This window comes from Accipiter gentilis, chromosome 10 (assembly GCF_929443795.1).
Source record: "Accipiter gentilis chromosome 10, bAccGen1.1, whole genome shotgun sequence".
NCBI lineage: Eukaryota > Metazoa > Chordata > Aves > Accipitriformes > Accipitridae > Astur > Astur gentilis.
This window is the reverse complement of record NC_064889.1, coordinates 12,399,332-12,420,364: the sequence shown is the minus strand read 5'-3', so window position 1 is coordinate 12,420,364 and position 21,033 is coordinate 12,399,332. Positions and strand designations below refer to the sequence as shown.

The window sequence follows — 21,033 nt, the reverse complement described above, 5'->3', positions numbered from 1 at the left end:
GTCTGCGAGCAGTAACTTATTCATATTGTGTACTGCATGAAAACAATACAACATAGTGGTGTATTAAATACAGGTTATTAACTACTTCTAAAAATGCACTGGAGATAAAAAAATTAGTGAAGATAATCTATAAATAAAACTCCCACATTCTCTACTTGCTTTATCTAGCAAAGACTCCAAAAAGAAATGCATCATACTTCACCTGTGCTTGTTTTGTAAGTTGTCCTATTTCCATTTTCAAGCCATCCTGAATGACAATTTCTTGCTGAATTTGATGTTGTAGCTGAGTTTTTTCTTCTTTTAGAATCTTAATTTCTCCCTTGAACAATTCAATCTCCTTTTCATAGTCCTGCTTCTGATTTTGGAAATTTTTCTCAAGTATCCTGAACAAGACAATGAAAAGGCAGTTTTATTTTCATACATTCATAAGTGAAAGAATGGGCTTTGGTTTCATTTTAATTTGAAAGACAGGTTTCATTGAAGAAAACATAAACCAACCATAATTACTTGAAAATGCTATTCTCCATCCTCCAAATCAATCTGCAAAATGGATGATAATGGAATGAGAATGCCTCCAGATTTCCTTACATCTAATTCAGATACTGGGACTGAATTCAAGGCAAAACTGAGTTCTTTCCACTTAAAGGCTAATTTTCTAACTGAGAGTTAGCCTACCTGAGCAGCTTTGCACTACATTTACGGCCGCAGTCAGCACTGAAAAAGGACATAGCAACAGAAAGCCCTGCATCCTTCCCAGTAAAACTTTGCAGGAAGCTTTCCATTTTCTACTAGTCCCTGCTGGAACGGACTGGCTTCCAACATAATATAGCTAAGGGGCAAAGCAGAAAAAATAGCAAAGAAGTCCTCTTTAGTATAGTCTGAAGTTATTTGCAGCTGAAATCAGACTGAGCTGGAACACCACACAGCTTCCAACCCTCAGGAACAGTGACTGACTGCACTGTTCACGCTTCAGAGAACAGCATTTATCTGGTACCTAAGGTTCTCTGTCTTATACCGGAGAAGAGCTACTGGGAAATAAACACTTGATCTGAGAAAAGCACGCTGCAAAGCAACAACCATTTATTGCTAAATAATAGGATTTTTAATACTGCAAATGAAATACCAAAGGGGGGGGGGGAGTTTTTCCCCTGTATTTTTAACCAAATGTCCTTTGCAAACACTGCCTTTCTTTCAAGCTGAATCTTTCTATTCTGTCCTTTAATATTCACTTCACAGGAATTCTGACTGCTATGGCCATCAGCTGCTCTTCTAGTCCTGACTGAAATCTGAGGATACGTCCAAAGAAACCATTATGATCACGGTTGCCTTTCAATTCTCGGAAAGACACATGGAAAGACAGGAAACCGCAAAAAGCAAGAACAGTCTCAAGTTTACAATACAATTTCCTGCATGTGACTGACCCACAAACAAGCATGTGCTTTTCCTCAACTGTACATGAAGTACTTCAGTACTAGCATTAGTGCCCAAGAACACTCACAGATTCATTAGTGATGTGAGCTTAATACATTATCAGCAGGAGAAAGAAAGGCAGGGAAAGAGAAAAAATGAATGCTGTTTCAAAGCAATAAAATTCAGATTCCATACATTCTCTGATTTTCTTCTTTTTGTACATCATCGAAGAGTTGCTTCGTGAGGTCATCCATTTTCTCTGTCAAAAAATATTTCAATATTTCAAAGACCTTCATGCAATTATGTGCACTTATTACAACACTATGGCCACAATGAGAAGTTTTGTTTTAGTAAGTAATCCTTAACATATTTTAAGGCTGAAATTACTCTCTCAAGTGCCAAAAATTACCACAGTAAATTTTACAAGTAATGCTATAGAATAAAAAGGTTCTGAAACACTGAAGTGTAATTCATCTAAAGTATACTCGATCTCATGGGCTGCTTGTGTTCTTTGAAATTAGATTTTTAAAAGCAGTATATTAAAGGAATCAAGGACAAAGTGACACTTTGAAGGAATGCATGTGCATGAGACAGGAAACATAATAGAAGAGTTTTTGCTACTGAAAGAACAAATTTAATTTAATTATTAAATTAAATGCACTTGTACTACACATTCTCAAGCAAGAGAAGCTTAGGACCAACTTAGAATTTACTGTAAATTCAGCATTTATATTGCTTTTATTAGAACAAAAGTCATTTACCTTTGCTGAAAACCTGACTTTACAACTTTACCCCACTATAACTCCTTTGTAACTCCTTTAAAACTCCTTTTAGTTATTGTACCTTTCATTTCCTCCGTTTTTTCTTGGAGCTTTATTTCTAAGGTCTCTTTCTGTTCTTGTAATTCTTTATTCTGATTCTCAAGTTTTAACATTTTCTGTATATACAAAAAGTAAGGATAATATACAAATTACAAAGGCGGAAAAAACAGGTCACAGGAGGTCTTACATTTTAACAAGCATATATGGACTCCCTTCCTTCCCTGCCACCCCCCCTAAAAGTGAAGTTACTTAGTAACTCTCGAATCATACACTTGATAAATTCAGTAACTGAAGGAATTATTTAAACTAAAATAAAAGCACCCAGACGGCAATCAAAATTTACCTGTTCACTGTCCTCTTTGTATTTTTTCCATTTCTCTTCATATGTTCTCTTTTGAGCAGTTAACTTTTTGAGATCTAATTCAAGTTTCTGAATTGTATCCATGTCATTCATATGAGTTGAAGCCAGACTGGTCAATCGTTCCAGCAAACCATGATTCTCTCTATTCTACAATGAGCAAGACAGGTTAAAAGAAAACAGAAAAATGCACACCTGAAACTGTTTAATAGAATTTTGAAGGAAGCACCTGACCTATTTCTGCTCACCATCCCATATCAATCATGATTATTTCAACCAGGGATTGTTTCCATTAGATTAAAGCTACCATGTTAAAGATGATTTGGCTGGTATGGCTCTCAAAAATAAGCTGCAAAATAAACATAATATGGAATTCCCATAAGTTACTAAATATGTTGCACCAGAGCAGTACCTCCACATCCTTCATCCTAATACAAGTAACCCCATCCAGAGATTGGACAGACTACTTAAGAAACAGTAAAGAAAAAGTTTATTGCAGACTCTTCTCATTGGAAAAACTAACCCCAAAATAAAAAGAAACCCTAGATGATTCTTTTTACCCTGGATGTAGGAAGAATAGGAGTGGTTTATTGTAGAGGACTGTATACCTTATGTAGTCTCCCACCTTGTCAAGTAAAGTATGGATATTGTAATTCACATAAGCCTCTAGTCAACATGAGAGCTCTGAATAAAACTTATATGATAAAAAAATTAGCACAAATCATAAATTGACTGGTGTACCTCACCTGTTCTTCCATCTTTTTCTGCAGTTGCTGAACTCTGTATGAAAGCTGAATATTCAATACAAACCGTCGAATATTCTGAAATCTGCGTCTGGCAAGCCATGCACGGGCATATTTCTGAAGGATCACAGCCTTGTGTTCTTCAAGCATCTTTAAAATATTAACAACTGTCTGTAATTATCTCTGGCTCAATCAGCATCAATTATAACATTCTGTGGATCTGCATACACTGATATATGACAATGCTTCTCATGAAATATCAAAATACTGAAATACCAAGGCTGCAGACACATTTGAAGCACTGTAGTAATCGCACTAAATGATCTGCATCAAGTACAAACCAGACAGAGTTCTTGGTAATTCGGAGATTAGATCTAAGCTACTGTGTATCAGTATTTTTATAGTAACAATATATAAATATATATAAAATATATAAAATACATAAAATATATAAAAATAAACTAGAAGATATGAGAACAGACATGTAAAAGGTAGGAGTCATTGCCCTAGCTTCCATCTTCCTTACAGAGCAATAGTGGCTTCCAGTCACTGAAATAAAATTTTTGATAGGCTGTACCTTCCGGTATTTTTTTCTTGCTAGAAATCCTCTTGTATAAGCTTGAATTGTTACAGCAGCCACATGGATGAGCTGGCAAAGTCTCCGGACCAGGTAACCCCGACAGTATTTCTGAATTATTATAGCTGCCCATGTTTGCTTCAGAGTTCTTGCAGTTATAGCTTGCCTTAATTCAAAAGACAATAGAGTTTACTTAGGTCACATTAGATTTATCATACTCATTCCCTCAGTCAGTCAAATCACACACACAAAAAAGATGATGTTGAAAACAGGCATGCACTTTCTAAAATACAGCTTTTTCTTCAATCAAAGTGAAAGAGAGGGAATTATCCACAAACTTTGAAATCTATTCCACAAGTAATTGTTCTGATGGTCTCTCTCTCAAAATTTCAAAAGCCTACATAGTGACATCTTCCTCTTAGTCTGCTCTGTGAATGACTGGTGCAGTTTCTCTGCTGCATAACTCCTCATAATAATTTGTACACACTAATTTGTAGACCCCTGTAAATTGCTTTGCCTTTCTGCTACCTGATTTCTTCTCTGGCTCTGAAGCTAAGCAGTAAGCCCAGCTGACAACTGGGTCATGCATCATTAGCTAAGGACTGAGCTTACATGTAGACAGTCCTCTCAGGAATCTGGCAGACAACATCTGAAATCTGCTAAAATACTTTCTTCATATCATCTGAGGAACTTGAACATTTTCAATCCATAATTACAATCAAGAGGATATGGAAATAAAATCTGAATGGCTCTTTCATAAAAATTACACTTCCAAATTAGTGTTGGGCATTAGTTTGACCTTCTATATCCCTTCAGGCATGCTCTAACTGCAAATTCATTTATCAGCCAAAAGTACCGTACAGTCCGCTGCCCCCGGAAATACTGCTGTATTATAATAGCTGCTTTTTTCATGCGAAGGAATTTCTTCCGACGCAGCCAGCCTCGAACACTCTTTTGGATCATGATGCATGCGTGTCTCAGTTTATCTGATCGCAGTTTTTCTAAGTAAGCAACCTGTCCTGCTCTGAAGAAAATTTTTGTTCTCCCAAACTGATATTGGTTATGATCCTGAAAAAAAACCACAATAGGTATATTAAGTTTTTGGTTTATTATTGTAGACTAGACACTCTCTTCCTTTTATAAACTGTCACTTCAGGCAAGCTCTTCTGAAATTACATGATCTTGGTAAATAAGAATATCCTCTCTGCTTTCTTTGTAGATAGGTATATATGGGGGGGGGGGGGGGAAATCCACTTAGCAGGAAAGAACCAGAGAATTACATCCAAAAATTGCACCCTAGTGATCTCAAATAAAATGGAGGATCTGGACTTATCAATCTTCAAGGCCTTGAAAGCAACCTCTTCACCCCCTCCTACAAGTCTGGTTCCTTGGGTTCAACAGTACCTTTTGGTGCACATGTCTGGCCTTGAATCAGTGGAAGAAGCTGCTTTCAAGCTCAGGCTCCCATGCTTGGCCTGGGCCAGAGCTATGTGGCAAGTACGCCTGTGTTTGGCCTTATACGTCCCTGACTCTGAATGCAGTCCTGATGTGAATCACTGGCTTGAGTTGGACCAGCCTCATCACTACAGGCTTGTCTAACAAATAGGAGCAATATGGAAAACAGCACATTTTTAGAACAGTTCTCCAGTATGCTGCATTCCACCATCAAAAGCCCTTTTGTGTGCATAAACTTCTAATACTTGACAAAAGTATACCATTTACTGTTCGCTGGTTTGTAAATAAAGGTAGAATATCTTCCTTTTTACAAGCGAAGATACTAAGCACAGAGAGGTTAAATCATCTTTCTACAGCCACATCATGACTGTGTCACAACACAAGTTTATTGACTCGCAAGCCTATGTGCAACACACTACATCAGGAAAGATAGTAATAATGTAAATATCTTTCCTATTTGAGGAGTGAGATACTACTATTGGCAAAAGAGACCTTTTATTAATAATAGATGCTATAATACATAATGGGTCAGTGCATACAAACCAACCTGGATTAGCCGCTGCAAAACAATCTTGCAAATCTGCTTCTTGTCATTTATGGAGAGTTCCTGCTGTGTCATAAGAATGCTGTAACGGCTGAAAAACTCAATGTAAGTCCACCTGGAAAATTAAAAGTTAGTAAATGCAATTCATTTAAGAGACACCTAAGTATTTTTTGACACATGGAGGCCCACTGACATCCCTACCTGGAAGGGTAGCTCTGTGCACTAATTCGAATGGTTTCCAAAACACCACAGGCTCGCAGTTGCTGAGCAACTCTCTTTGAATCAAATCTAAAAAAGCAGAGTTGTATTTTACATTTTGCTGGGTTTGGCATGCTATAATAATTAGAATCATTCTACTAGCAGGATTTCAATTTCTGCCCGTAGGACGCAGAGCTCCCTACTTTTTATATGGTGTCTGGGTTTTGGTTTTTTTAAATATGTGATAGGTAGTATCTGGGTTTTCTTTTTCTTCCTCAAAACAAAGGAAGACTGTATTTATTTCTCTCTTATGAAAAGTCCTGTTTCCTTTCAATATTAACCGTGACAGTTTGCATCAGGAAGTGGCAAAGAATCATGCCACTCTGAGCACAAAACATACACAGAAATAAATTCCCTCAGCAGTCTGAGAAGAAACTCTCTCTACGTACTCTTTAGCACACTGATTATGAATAAACTAGGATTTACTCATTAATATCTGGGTTCAAGATTATCAGCACAAAGCATGGAAAGACCCTTTCCAATGCTGGGCCAGAGCTGATATGACCACAGGGCACTACGCTACAGTGTCGATCCAGTACTAGCTAAGAGATCCCTGTGGCTGACAAATGACAATACTGTTCTTCACAAACTTATGGTACACTCTTCTAGTCTAATTCAGACATGTTTTTATATTATGCAAGCTATTTCCCCCCTCATTTCTATTACACAGAATAATGAGGTCTCACTGCAGTATCAGTGAAACAGTGCCATCTGTAACATGTTTTGCATGGACAGATTTTGTCTGGCTTCAATAAAATGAGCTAACACACTTTAAAAGCTTAATTTAGAATCAAAGTTTGTCTCTTTCCTCCTACTCAGATATGATAAAAGATTTTATTTCATTTGTCAGTATACCACCTTCCAGGTGAAAGCTGTATAACTGAAACCAGAGTGCTTCCACGTCTGCCCACAAAACAGACCAATCGCTGCATCAACGTTAACTCCTACTTACAAGCTAGTGGTTATCAAACTGGTCATAGGAATTATGCAAATTATCTGGCATATGTGATTGTATTATAAGATTAAAATGATATAAAGTTGTGGGAAAAAGCCAAGGCTATATTCAACACTGGTCATACTTTTCTTGACTTCTAAAGCTCTTCTAAGTATTCCTGTGAACAAAAGGGAAGTTCACAAAGAAAATGGCATTGGCTTTTATTCCCTAAATATTAATTGGTACTAATCCATACTGTACAAGAGCAAACACACCTATACAAAATATCCATCAACTTGAATCAAAGGTGGACAACCTTTCACCTAAAAATGTTATGACAAATACACAAACACTAATATCCAGCCTGAAAAATTTTAGGATAATAAAGAATTTTAAAGGTATCAATAACTATTACTGAATGATTCTATTTTTGTAAGAAAATTTTTTTTTTTTACTTCAGCTGTCTTGAAAGGAAAAATATGTTCCGTATGGGAAGTTGTTCAGCAATAAGAATTTAGCTTGCTTACATTAGCTACTTTGAAATAGAAAAATACTCTTAATTTTAAAGGTAATATAACAGCTCAACACCACTAACATACTTACTCAAAAGGCAACTTCTCATCATTTGGCTTTATGCATCGTACATAATGAGGGGTGGTTGCATTGAGTGTCACCATAAGTAAAGACAAAGAACTCCGGAACTAGAAAATAACAGACATAATAGTTTTGCTAATGAAACATTTACAGCTAAGTATAAAGTCAAATCTTAGGTTTTTAATTATTTGTTAGGTTTGGTTGGACACTGGGAGATTTTCTTAGGGTTGAGATCTTAAACACAGGAAATCTAAGAGTCCTACTGTACATAACAGTCTCCTATATATAAATTAACCACACCTACTTATACCCAGACCTGGAGCACTGCACTGTGGCTGGCTCTTGCTGTCCTGAAAACTGAATAGTCCCCCATGAATAGTAATAGAATACAGTATCATAGTCTCAGACTGCCCAGTACACTCCCCAAAAGTATAAGCATCACAGAATAGCATGTTTATGTAGTACCTTACTACCAACAGTCATCCGGAGTTGTTTGTTAGGTGACTTGAGAACAGGTCTTGCAGATTTGATGTTTATACTTGAACTGAAAGGTGAAATGGACACTGGATCGTCTTGAAAAAAATTTGCACACAGATGAAACTGAAAGTGTGGTGAAAGAATCACAGTTAAATACTGTGTAACTGTAATAACTTTTAAATAAAAATTACATTTACTATAATGTAAAATGCAAACCCCATCCATCTTAATGCTTAAGCCAGTACTGCAGGATGTCGAACCAGATCTTTAAGCTACAAACAAACAACAATTGAGGAAACAGTTGCAACAGAGTCTACTGTGAACTAACAGATTTCACAGACAAACTTCAACAACTGTTGTGTAGGCCTGCAAAAGCTCTTTCAATATGAGCAAACATGGACATAAATACAGAACAGAATTAAAAACAGAACCACTTAAGGTTATATTTTCACAATATTTAATTTAAATTAAGAATATGGGTTTTGGTCAGATTAAGTTAGCTTCGTAATAATAATCCTGAAGTCTCAAGGCTGTAGACTTGAAAGGGACAGGGCCCTCAAGCAGATGGGAAGTGGCAGGCACATATAAGACATCTGATGTTTTCCCTGCCCTGGCATTCTCTTAATCTCTTTTGAAGAATAAACAAAGGCTGCTGTTAATGATAAACTACCTATCAAAGCTACATGTAATGACTATAGGGGAGAAAAATAAAAATTAAGTGAATCGATTTAGGTACAAGGATTCCAAAATGCTCTTCTAAGGAGATATTAAGAAAAAAGAAATTACTAAGATAACTAGCAAAATAAATGCACATATACAAAAAAGTTGAATACTGTGTTTTTCCATCTTGTATGTTATTTTGACATTAAAAATAAACACTTGCAGAATATAAATAAAAATTAAGACTAAACTAATTGATTCAACCTATTTAATAAAATCTTTTTATCAGAACAAATCTTTTAAAATCAGATCTGAATGAATTCCAGTAAAATCAGGTATACAGAAAATTAATCATTACTGATTGTTCACAAACCTTGCTCTCTTTCAAGATTTCAATCAATACTTCATGTACTGTATCTCTGTTTTTTTCCAGAAATGCTTCACATTTATATTCTACCTGTGCAAACAGGTGAAATCATTAACTTGTCAGCAAGACATGAACAGTTAGCAAAACAATAATTTTTATTCTCTAAGCTCTGGTGGCTAACAGCTCTCAATTAGTCTTAAACATGATGACTGAAACTCTGCTTTTTCCAGTTTCATTATAGCAAGTATACATGCATGCATGCTGCAAATTTAGAAGCAAGACAAATTGTCAGAATCCACTATCAACTGCAATTTCCTTCTGCCTTCCTTAGGAATTTCTTTCCTCCTCTCTTCATTATTCTGTGATTTCAAATTAAAATACCAAAAAAAGGAATACTACACTTGAAATGTAAATAACTGAGACTAAAATGTGTATGGACTACAATCTTAACCTTTTTATTACACATTGTACTCTTTTTCTGCCTCTTTATCTTGATGATTTATTTTTATACTCTGAAATTCATTAATCTTAAGCACTTCTTATGTTTAAATGGCATGTTATGGGCAGTATTACCAATAAATAAATAGTAGTATGTATTGAAGATGAATTTTATAGAAGTTCCAAACAAGCATGGTTAATACTTCCTTTATTTCTTAAGTTTGTTTCTTTTCTGAATGAGCTACTGCTAGAAACAGGGTGAAATAATACTGGGTTGTTTACACTCTACCTTATCAGCAAAGTGTTGAACGATGAAAGACGTGTTTGACATCCTCGGCTTTTCAAAGAGTGCATTTTTATTGACAAAATTATTATATAGCTTTTGAAGCCAGTTTCCATCCGTTCCATGAGGTAACTGTCAAAATAAGAAAGGCAACCTCTTTAACAAAACTCTTTCGGACTGGTAAAAACAACAAAAATGCTTACTGTCAATAAATACTCTCTGAATAAAGCACCTTCAGTGAGTTACGAGGCCTGATAATAACCAGTTTTTGTGTTTTCAAAAGACAAAAGTGGCTCCCGGTAGCAAATCATTTTAAGAAAGAAGGTCGTATTAATCCACAAATTTGCTGACTAGAGTTAATTCTCTGATGAGTCATAAATCATTAGTATAATCATCGTAATTTTTAAATTACCAAGCACTCTTCATCCAGAAGTTCTAAAATTCCCATTTTAGCTTCAATAAGGTCAATGACAGGCTGGTTGTCATAGAAATCTATTAAAGTCCATGGGATATCTTCCTTCATATATTCTTCTTGTTCAAGTTTAAAGACATGCTAGATATGTGAAAATTATGAAAATGTAAGGTTACAATTAAGGAAGAAAATAAATACGATGTGTGCATGTGTGTGATTGTACACGTAAGATAGAAACAAAGTATTTATATATTTTGTAAGATACTACATGTCTGCCTTGTAAGAAAATAAAACTCAGAAATTTTCATTTATATGTACGTGTGTATGTATGCATATATATAAAAATAAAAACATTTTTACCAATCCTGGATAGCCATTATCCAGAAATATCCATTACTCAAATACAATTAGCATTTGCTAATATCCATTATTGATAATCTCAAAATTGAAGCAAAATAGATAAAGAACTGTAACAAATAAAAGAACATACCAGGTTAAATTGCTGCTGCAGTTTTTCATTAGCATAATTGATGCAAAATTGTTCAAAACTGTTCACATCAAATGTTTCAAAGCTGAAACACATGTCAAATAAGAAAAAAAAAATTCCCTTGACATCTTAATACAAATGGTAGTATCTGTGTGAGACTTCGGAGCTATCCTAATATTTCTAAGAAAATTAAATAGCTATAAGACTAATGAAGGTGCTAAGGCATTTCAAAACTTCCCTAGAAGTTAATGTTACCAGACATAACAGAGGAAATAAGCCAGAGTTAAGTCTAAAAGTATCATACCAAAAGCTAAATTTAAACCTCATTCACAAAAAATACTAATATTTATAGTTGCTGAACATTTTCACTACTCTGGATGCTAAAGAACTTCCATGACTGTGACCTTTTAGTAAAACAAACCCCCCCCAAATTCATTACCAGCACAAACTGAAAAGTGCCTCTTATTAACTCCAAAGAAAAGGCACAACTTAAAAGTAAATTTGTTTGACATTCTTACCCATAAATGTCCAAAACACCAATAAAAGTATGTTGTTTGCCAGGGAACTGCAAAGCTTGGTTAATTCTTTCCACAATAAAGTCAAATAAATGAGAATAGATCTTCTTTGCCAGAGCATCCCTTGCATTAACAGCCTGAGCTCTTGTCATTGGCTTTATTACAGTCTCTGAGGTAGTAATAATCTTTCGGTGGCACAACCATTGTGCCATTTTGTCACAATTTAAATCCAGAAGTTCACAAAATATGTTGAGATGTTTATCTTCCAGCTTTAAAGACAAATAAATATTATTAGATTACATTTAATACTTTAACTGTTGTGTAGACAGTGAAATCCTGGCACCCCTGACATCAAACTATGACTTTTACTTTTAGATAGACAAGGGGCTCTGTTCACTTCATCCGGCAAAATACCAAGAAGAGCTAAAGCAAATAAAACTGGATAGAGCTCCTCATATAGGAGAGAAAAACTTAGACTGGATGACATGCTTTGGATCAAGACACTGGAAGAAAAAGTTACTTTAGTCTATGCTTAGGTGTCCTTGCTTTTTAGACTTGCATAGTCTGCTGGGACACATTCTGAGCAGCTCTGACAAGGCTCTGTTTCCTGTATCCTGCAGACAGTCCCAAATGGCTTTTCCAACAGCTGTCGATCAATTGGACACGGGGTTCTCATAGCCACATTTTGCCTTTTGTTCAGACTTTCTGAGCTTGGGCACAAAACAGGATTCGCAGAAACACTTGCTGTGATTCTATACAGATAAAGATGGAGAAATGTCTCAAGTTTAGTATACCAGTTTTAATGCTACTCTGAGCCCCAAATACGAGAAAAACTATTGCTAAAGGACTTTTGGCATAGACTATAAAAGAAGACATTGGTATCTGAATGAGCTACTTCCTTACACTGATGGATGATTTTTCATCTCCAACAGCTGTTATTTCCACGTTGCCTAAGTGCAGGATTGCTGCCAGCATTTTAAAAACATCCATCTGAAAATCCCCCTTCAGACCTAAAAAACCAATTATTCATTATTTTAAATACTCAGAAACAGTACAATTAATTAAAATAGCACACTGCTGGATTACTTGCTTTGTTGTGGAGCCAAGAATTGTATAGCATCTCTGCAGACTTCTATACTACTATGCAAAGCCTTGGTTCTGCCTACTTTCTGCCTGTCTGATCCGATGAGAGATTAGGCATAAACTCCCTGCACCTCCCCAAGTGCCAGCTCAAGTCTCATTTGGTTTCACGTATGCTGTATAGGGGCAAAGAAGCTTCCAATTCCTATGGCTAGTGTTCATTGTTAATGGTCAAAATCACTAAGGCTGGAGTCTTATTGGCCCTTAAACTAACGTGCTGTGACAGAAGTGGAATTGGAAGCTTCTTTGCTAACAGCCATTTGCTCTTGCCTAGTACTTCTAAACCAGACCATCAGTGCAATGGATAAGCTATGAAAGAAATTATTTTGGTAATTACTAATAATGTTTTGGACATTTCAGAAACAATCCACCCTTGCCCATTTCAGAAAAAAACCCAATTTTTAAATCTATTGAAAAGGTACACCCAAGAGTTTACCCAGTAAGGCAAATGTCTTCTGAGTCTCCACCATATTTGCTCTGTCATCAACTCCTTCAATTACTGTGCTGCCACCCATTCTTGTGTAGTTAAATTCTTCTGCACTTCCTATAGATAACAAGCAAAATCTGTAATACCGGAAAATTCAGGGCTGGGGATAGCCATTTCTTAAAGACTCTTATAACACCAGAAAATTAAAGATGCTGTCAGACAACAGCTCTTCAGCAATGAGCTGGAAGTCCTCTTTTTCTGAGACAAATTCATGTGCCTAACTCAGTTAAGTTGACACAAATTAGTATTCATAATTCCTAGCAATCTTAATACTTGATCTAATAAACAGGAATGAAGACTGAGTAAACATATACTTAATGTCTGTTCCTCCCAGGCGGCATTAAAGCTTCTCTGTAGATAAATGAATCAAGCCCCTAAACTGTCATTATGGCATCTGTCACTACAGAAAGTATTAGGATAAGATTTTCAAAGACACTTAGGTACTTACTTGATCATGCACTATTCAAGTTACTAGGGATTTGCTACCAAGTTCAATACAAGCAGGATTAATAGCTAAGTGACTTAAAAATGCAAGTCCCATTGTAAGTCTGTGAGATTTATGCTATGAAGCACTTAACATCCTAGCATTTGAAAATCCAATCTTCAAAATACTGCACTGCAAAAGTGAAGAGTAGGTTATTTTCTTGAGACCTACCCAATCTAAGATGCTTAAATTCAGGTTGCATAGCAGATGCACACAACTGATAAAATATATGGTAGTTTCTCTCATTCTCTGACTGTAAATTAAGCAAAGAATACCATTACAGAAAGAAAGAAAAAAAAACCACAACAAAAAACCCAACAAACAGAAAAATGTTCAATATTCAACACTACTGTAAAGACACAATGACACTTGAAGGCTAAATTCTTCTGCAACATAGTTTGCCCAATATTAAAATGGCACATCTTAGACTTCAACAAGAGCTTTGAAAGTGATAAATTTAATTATATTTTATTTCCATTACCGATATGATGAGTTCTTTCCCCAAGGCTGTTACTCTAACAATTTCTTCATCTTGAACAACCATCTACCAGTAAGAACTGACAAATACTGTAATGAATAACTGTGTAGAAGTGGCAGCTGAAACACTGTACCATGGTAACTCAGAAAACTCTATTTGCAAACCATCCTTTAGGCAGCAGATACATAGAAGTATTTTTCATAGTACTTAAAAGTTACAATACTACTAAAAAGTAAAACTTTGTAAAAACAGTTTTATAAAATTAAATGCTTTCTTCAGTAGATTATCACAATTACGCTCTGACACTGTAATGAGTCACATGCAACAAGCTCTAGCCTTATATGCTGTTCCTTTCCAGATACAATTGGCACGTGTTACTATTGTGACTGAAAGTCACAGATTTCTCAAATACTCTTCACACTTAACTCAGGGAATTGTCCCTGAGATACATTCTCCGCTTAACGTAAGGAAGAACATGGAATAAATTAGTTTCTTACTATAAATAAGATTAGCTCCTATTAAAAAATAAATAAAATGCTAATCAGGTATACTATTCAGAACTTCACATAACATTTTCTATATAAAACTAGTAAAGAATAGCACTTTAGTAGCTATACTGACATTGGCTGTTTTAAACTTTATTTTACCCACCTGAAAGACAACTCTGGATTTCTCAAGAAGGTATGTTCTCATGTTGGCTCCAATGATTTGGTAACTCTGATCAAAACTGATTTCAGTGTATTTTCCAAATCGACTGCTATTATCATTCCGCGTGGTTTTTGCATTGCCGACAGCCTACAAAAATTATAAACTTTTAGAAATTGTTTTACTTGCATCTTTCATAAAAATAACTTTGTCAAAACATGACTCAACTACAATTTCCTAAAATCAAAGGTGGTTAAGGATCAATCTCAGCACTGAGCTGTGAGATTTAAATTTTGAGGCCCAAATTTGAAGATAAGCCTCAAGTCAAATAGTATAACACTACATAAACTAAGAATCAGAGAAAGTACTTTTTCCCACCATATGGAGCCTTAACCAGTTTCTATTCCAATTAATAAAAACAAACAATTGTTTGTTCAATTGTTCAATATTGGTTTCTCATCACCTAGTTAACAGGATGTGGTGAGAGAAAACTCTGGAGGCTAACTAGTGCCTCCAAAGGGCCACTGGTAAACTAGGCAGAACCTGGGTGTTCCTGAAGCTGACTACCTCTTTCCATCAGTAACATTCAGAGGTTAAACTTCTAATTTAGATATCTAACTCGGGCAGATAAAACATTCCTAAACATTCCAAAGATTCCCAGCAGCTCTCAAAATTCTTTCTTTGATGAGTACAGACTTGAAAGATACTCTCTGAAACTTACCTCAGTTATTGGATTGGATGCCAGTACTTTATCTTCCACATCTGCATTGCTGCTTGACTTACTCACAGTGGCAAAGTATCTCATCGTGTATCTTGCAGACACAGTCTTTCCAGCTCCTGATTCTCCACTAACTATAATAGACTGATTTTTGTTATTTCTAAAACGAAATAATCAGACAGTTTAAATCAGACATGTCTAAAATGCATGTATAAATGTAAGAATTATATATATGAAACAAATGTATGAAAACACAGCTGTGGTCAACTGTCATATCAGTTCCATCTTTCATCTGTTCTTCTCTTACCCCTCTTTGGCTGTAACCTCTAGGCTGATGTCATTGCTATTCACTCAGCTAAGACAGTGTTTTGCCCCTAATCAAGAATGAAAATAGTTATGAGTTCTAGAAATTCCTCAGCTAGTTAAGGAATTACTCCTCCTCTAGTTAAGCCACCCATTCAAAGGTATTCTTAATAGCCGGTGGCACATACACAGTTAAATTAAATGACAAATAACACTGACTGCCACTAGTCTTCAAGTGTTATTTATGAACATTAAACAACATACTGAACCTTGCCATTTGCTTGTATGCTTCTTCTGCCACAGCAAATATATGTGGATCCATGTCCCCCATGTTTTGCCCACTATATGCATGGATAATAGCATCTCCATATATTGGCAACTGTTTATACGGGTTTATTGCAACCAAAATTATTCCTACAACCAAGTGTGCAAAACAAAAATAAAACACAGGTTAGTTCAATGAAATGCCAGTTTTCGGCAACAACAGTTAAACTGACTTAAAGTAGCAATATTTTCTAAACTAGGTAGGAGATCCTGATCAACAAACAAGTCTATGCTCATATAAAAATGAGTTAACTCGAATGAGTTAAAATACACTTGAGGAAAACAGTAGTCACATCATATTGCAAACTAACCCAAGATTATTATTTTTTATTTTAAGAATTTTTTTTTAAACCTTGCATTTTACTTTGCTTACCACTATAGGTGTAGATTAGCTTAGACTCCACAAAACGAACTTTAAGATTGTGTAGAACAGCTGGTTCATGGAGATAACTAAGTGCAGTGAGATCATTTTCACCAACAAGTATGTCGGGATTTCGTAGAGGTGGCAGAGCAGCTGGATCAACAGGGTAATTCAGTACCTGTCAACAAAAATGACTTGAAATATCCTAAAATGCATTATATTTGCATAAACACAAATTAATCTTCTATTTTTAAAAGAAGCTACAGGGTTGACAGAGCCCTGTCTGATCTTGTATTTCATCAGTTGCAAACATTCCACTGCACTTAGGGGACTTGGAGATCATGAAAGTAAGATGGAGCTCTTCATCATTTATGAAAAAGAAAGCCACTTTCTCTTTATTTACAATATTTTGTATTGAAATCTGTAAAAATGAAAACGCGTTTAGCTCTCTAAATGCATGCATATTTCAAGTACAGATGAAAATGGCAGACCAGCTGCAACTGAATGAAAGTAAGCACCTGGTCAGAACTTAAGTCAGCTCTAAAACCATCCTTGTAACCCTTCGGTTTTCTTAAACCCTTTCCTTAAACCTTGTAACCCTTCAGTTTTCTTAAACCCTTTGGTTTAAACTTTTAAACACTAAGTTTAAAACTCACTTCTGTTTCTTTCAACAAATCCATTTAATCATATATTTAATAGTTGTCTTTACAGAACAGGAATGCAGAAATACAAAAATACTGTTTTCAAAATACTAAATTTGTAAAGAACTCAGATACTAAAATTAACAGATCTTACATAAAGCACCAACTCTAGGAAAAAAAAAAGCAACAGCTAGCTCTGTGAGAGATAACTATGCCTGCCTTGCACTTCTGATTTACTTCGACTTGAGTTTCAGTGCTTGTTTCAAAAATGAAGTGATCTTCAAGGTTACGTGTTCTATTCTAATGTTATACAGATAGTACAATTGCTCTCTTCATATTTTTAGGTAACAGCTGTTTACTGTACAAATTTCAATAGGATAAACTTCTGGTCACTGCAGGATTAGCATAAAAGAAAATATGGACAAGTCATTTAGATCCTGTAATGGTGAGTCCTATGTTTCTACATTAACATATCTCAGCAAACCCCACAATAATTAAGGCTTTCCTCCTTACAGTTCCATCTTCTAATTGCACATGGAGAAAACAGTCTCCAGTTTTGTAGTTTTTTGTGATTTCCGCAGACTGCCAAACTTCTTCATTATCAGGGATCCAAACCCTATTGTACTACAACAGAAAAACAAGATAATAGTTAGCTTAGCTATTATCATAATACCAGACTAGCATAAAAAACAGTTTTCAAATGTCAAGGGCAACCTAAAAGCTGAATTGGATGCCAGAACTTTTGGGGATTATTATTAGCTCTGTACAGCAGGCTGTGTTTTTGTGTTTTAGTTATTCTTTGTGAAAGAAAAAAATGAAAGCAGACTCATTTCTCGGACATGCTTGTTCTGCTCCTGGTTAGTGTAAAGTCTGCAGAACAACACAGCATGCAGGAAGGTGAAAAAGGGCCAGACCGTTGCCAGGCTCTTCAAACCCTCTAAGACTGAACAAAGAGAGTAAAATACACTTAAGGCAGAGCCCTGATTTCTAGGAGATTTCAAACGAGCAAGTACCAGAGAAACATCTCGCTTACCAGAACTTACAAAATCACTTCCCTGAAATCAAGTATAGGATACTGAACTTAGAAAGCATTTTGCCATAGGCACAAATGTATACACAAGGAAGACCCTGCACAGTTACCCTTCTTTTAATGGGACTGAAGTGCAACCTCCAAACATCTTCCCCTGTTCTAGGGCAAACTTCAAAGACTACTGGCAGGTTTCTTTCTTTACAAGCAATCAGCTGGCTTAACTGAGCTCAGTCCCAATAAGGTACTTCAGCTCTGCCTCAGGAAGAAAACACCCTTCCTAAAAGCACTTCTTTCCAACAGAAGCAGATGAGTTGTAATTTTCTTTTAGGTATTTGAAGAATTGAGACAACAGAATTATCTCTAGCCTTCTGAAGCATAAATGTTTGAATGTAGATTACACCATTCAAACCATTTGATTCTCCTGTGTTGGAGTTAAAATGCTGAAGCAGTAGCAACATCTTTAAAGCTCTGCCCTAGAAGCTATAGGAAACACCCTTAGAAACTATAGGGAACAGCATTCCTTAAAAGGACATAACACAGCTGGCAACCTCAATAAGTCAGGAATTTCTTCACTGATGTGGAGTACGCCCTTCTCATCCTGCCAGGGTTTAACAAAGCAGCAGCATCCCCAAAAGCCTCCCTAATGCATCAACTGTTAACATTGAAATCACTTCTGTTCAGGGATTTGCAGCTTGAGACCACTTCTGACATGCCACCATCTTCCTTAAATCTTGGTGCAAAATTTTTTTTATACTGTATAGTGTTTATCTCAGAGGGCAATGAAGATAACATTGAAGGCTATATTTGGATGTAAGGAGAGGACAGGAGGAAGGACAGTGATGTCAGAAAAAAAGCCTGAAAATCACCAGTACATGCTAGTACTGAGTTTCTTACTGGCCATCTCTCCTGTAATTTGTGATAAAGTAACACTAGAGAGCACAGAACCATTCAGTCCCTACTTGCGCAAACAACCATGCCATATAATCTTCTTCCAGCATCTTTCTGTTTTGATAGTCAGAACCCTTTGTTTAATTCCCTTACCCTAGCTATATTCACAGTCAGTTGAAACTAACTGTGTTTAAATAAACCTGTGAGAACTGCTGCAGCTGCTTATTTGAGAAATTAACATTAGTCAAGGATTTCATGAAGTGTTAGCATACCGACAGTTACCTTGGAGACTCATATACCTTCTCATTTTGGTGTTGCAACTGTTGTTTTTGGCATAAATGACTTTTTTTCCTCTCTAATTTGGAGGAAGCCCTGGAAGCTCCAGCAGATCCTCAGAACACGAGGGTCTGCCCCAAGAAGCCCACTGAACACACTGCCAATGGTGGGTGCCTACAGAGGATCCTACAAACTGCACTGTACCTCAACAGTAGCTTTCTCATCTCTAACCCCTGAGGATCAACATCAAACTATTTAGGGTAGGATGGACTTTCACGGGGACATCCTGCAAATTAGCTTGGATTGCTCAGTGACCTCTCCAGTTGAGTTTCAGTTATCTCTAAGGCTGAAGATTGACCTTTCTGGTCAACCATATGTCAATGTGGCATGCATGTCAGGTGATGAACACTAATCGAAACCTCAGCCGCTTTCACGATACCTCTTTGCTGATGCCTTCAGCATGATGGCATTTTTTCACGCAATATCCAAAATCATAAAGACGTCTTCTAAACAACCCCAACCCACAATGATGACAATGTTTTCATCTATCTGACCAAAGGGAGAAAACCCCAGCTTCACAAATATCTCTTTAATGGGCAAATGAAAGACACGGTTAAATTCAATCAGTTTTAACTTTGCTTTTTTCCATGTGTATCTAAGTACAAACTGACTTTTGTGTCATTCCTACGGTACATTGGTTTCCTGGCTTATAAAAAATACTTATCTATTCACAGCTGTTAAATTGAATTCTTTACTTGCTGTTATTCTATGCGAGTCAAGAATATTGCCACCAAATAGCCTCGGGGGCACATAGCGTGTTCCCATGTAAGAAGGTGAACTGCACGAGGTCACCGACAAGAAAGGGAGGGAAAAGCATGTGATCGAAGTACTGATTCTTCAGAAAAGGTCTCTGCAGTTCCAGGAGCCTCCATTGGCAAATGTACCCAGCCTACCAAAGTTTGCTTTCTCCAAACCCTGCCTTGCAAGTAAACAGAAGAGAGTTTGCTCATTTTCGTATCAAGTTACACCCACACTCCTTCCTCCCCTTCACCTGCCTAACATCATTCCTGCTTAAAAAACCTCATTTGTTCTTTCAGCTGCTCCGAGTGTGGTACCACGACAAGAAGTGAATAAATACCACTGCAGCACAAGGCTGAACAGGAGTTTATTATGGCAGCTGCTTTTTCGACAGAAGAGATATGGGCTTACAAAGCAGTAATATATGCACCTTAATGTCGCTATGTAAAGCTAAGCAAACAAATTACATGTCACAATGCTGGTGACTACAGGAAAAGTGGGAAAAAATGCGCAAAAAACACAGCAGCCGCATTAAGGAGGAAGAACCTTTGGTTTTGTACCAAGTTCTGCCAAACGTACTCAATATTCGCGTAACAAAAAGCGAGCACTCCGCGACTGAGCGGCTGGGCAAGCGCTCTGAAACTTTAGAATTGCCTGATCGCTGGGCTGGCGCATCAGGGACCTCCACCTAAAGACCCAAAGCCTCAAAAAAAGAAGTATTTCTCTCAGAAAAGAGGTATCTTCCCACGCTGCCCTGGGATTTCGCAGCCCCTCCGACGTGCTCCAGCTCCGCTGTCCGGTACAGCTGACGCGTCCCCTCCCGGCAGGTCCAGACCCGCCAACTCTGTCAGTAAGGCAAGCGGCGCAACGTTTTACCGCACCGCCGCCGCAACCCCAGAAGGCACAGAACCCCCAGGCACACCCCTGCGAGCCCGGCGTTGCTCTCGCGGCCCGGCCACCCCTTCCCCTTCCCCTCACGGGCCGCCCGTCGCCCCCTCAGCGGGCGCGGGACAAGGCGCCGCCGCTTCCCCTCAGGCGCCGCCCCTGCCATGGCGGCCCGGTACCCCCGCGGGCCGCTCCCCGCCCCGCTCACCTGGGTGTAGAGCTCGGCCAGCGCCATGGGGCCG

The 21,033-nt window shown here is 37.1% G+C and overlaps 1 protein-coding gene across 1 annotated transcript in view; it reads right to left on the bottom strand.

Annotated features, from left to right (window-relative positions):
- The window catches only part of MYO5C (myosin VC), a 36,693-nt gene extending 15,667 nt beyond the window's left edge, over positions 1-21,026 (bottom strand). The window contains exons 1-25 of the mRNA XM_049812833.1: positions 21,000-21,026; positions 17,428-17,538; positions 16,286-16,451; positions 15,858-16,002; positions 15,289-15,445; positions 14,574-14,717; positions 13,616-13,697; positions 12,910-13,017; positions 12,237-12,343; positions 11,337-11,602; positions 10,822-10,903; positions 10,332-10,472; positions 9,926-10,051; positions 9,205-9,288; positions 8,160-8,294; positions 7,704-7,801; positions 6,110-6,196; positions 5,912-6,023; positions 4,766-4,977; positions 3,910-4,075; positions 3,336-3,482; positions 2,575-2,739; positions 2,254-2,347; positions 1,606-1,669; positions 203-383 (exon numbers count right to left, since the gene is read on the bottom strand). Of these exons, the coding sequence (XP_049668790.1) occupies positions 203-383; positions 1,606-1,669; positions 2,254-2,347; positions 2,575-2,739; positions 3,336-3,482; positions 3,910-4,075; positions 4,766-4,977; positions 5,912-6,023; positions 6,110-6,196; positions 7,704-7,801; positions 8,160-8,294; positions 9,205-9,288; positions 9,926-10,051; positions 10,332-10,472; positions 10,822-10,903; positions 11,337-11,602; positions 12,237-12,343; positions 12,910-13,017; positions 13,616-13,697; positions 14,574-14,717; positions 15,289-15,445; positions 15,858-16,002; positions 16,286-16,451; positions 17,428-17,538; positions 21,000-21,026 (3,207 nt within the window). The remainder of the gene's footprint in view (positions 1-202; positions 384-1,605; positions 1,670-2,253; positions 2,348-2,574; positions 2,740-3,335; positions 3,483-3,909; positions 4,076-4,765; positions 4,978-5,911; positions 6,024-6,109; positions 6,197-7,703; positions 7,802-8,159; positions 8,295-9,204; positions 9,289-9,925; positions 10,052-10,331; positions 10,473-10,821; positions 10,904-11,336; positions 11,603-12,236; positions 12,344-12,909; positions 13,018-13,615; positions 13,698-14,573; positions 14,718-15,288; positions 15,446-15,857; positions 16,003-16,285; positions 16,452-17,427; positions 17,539-20,999) is intronic.
- Between the last annotated feature and the right edge of the window lie 7 nt (positions 21,027-21,033).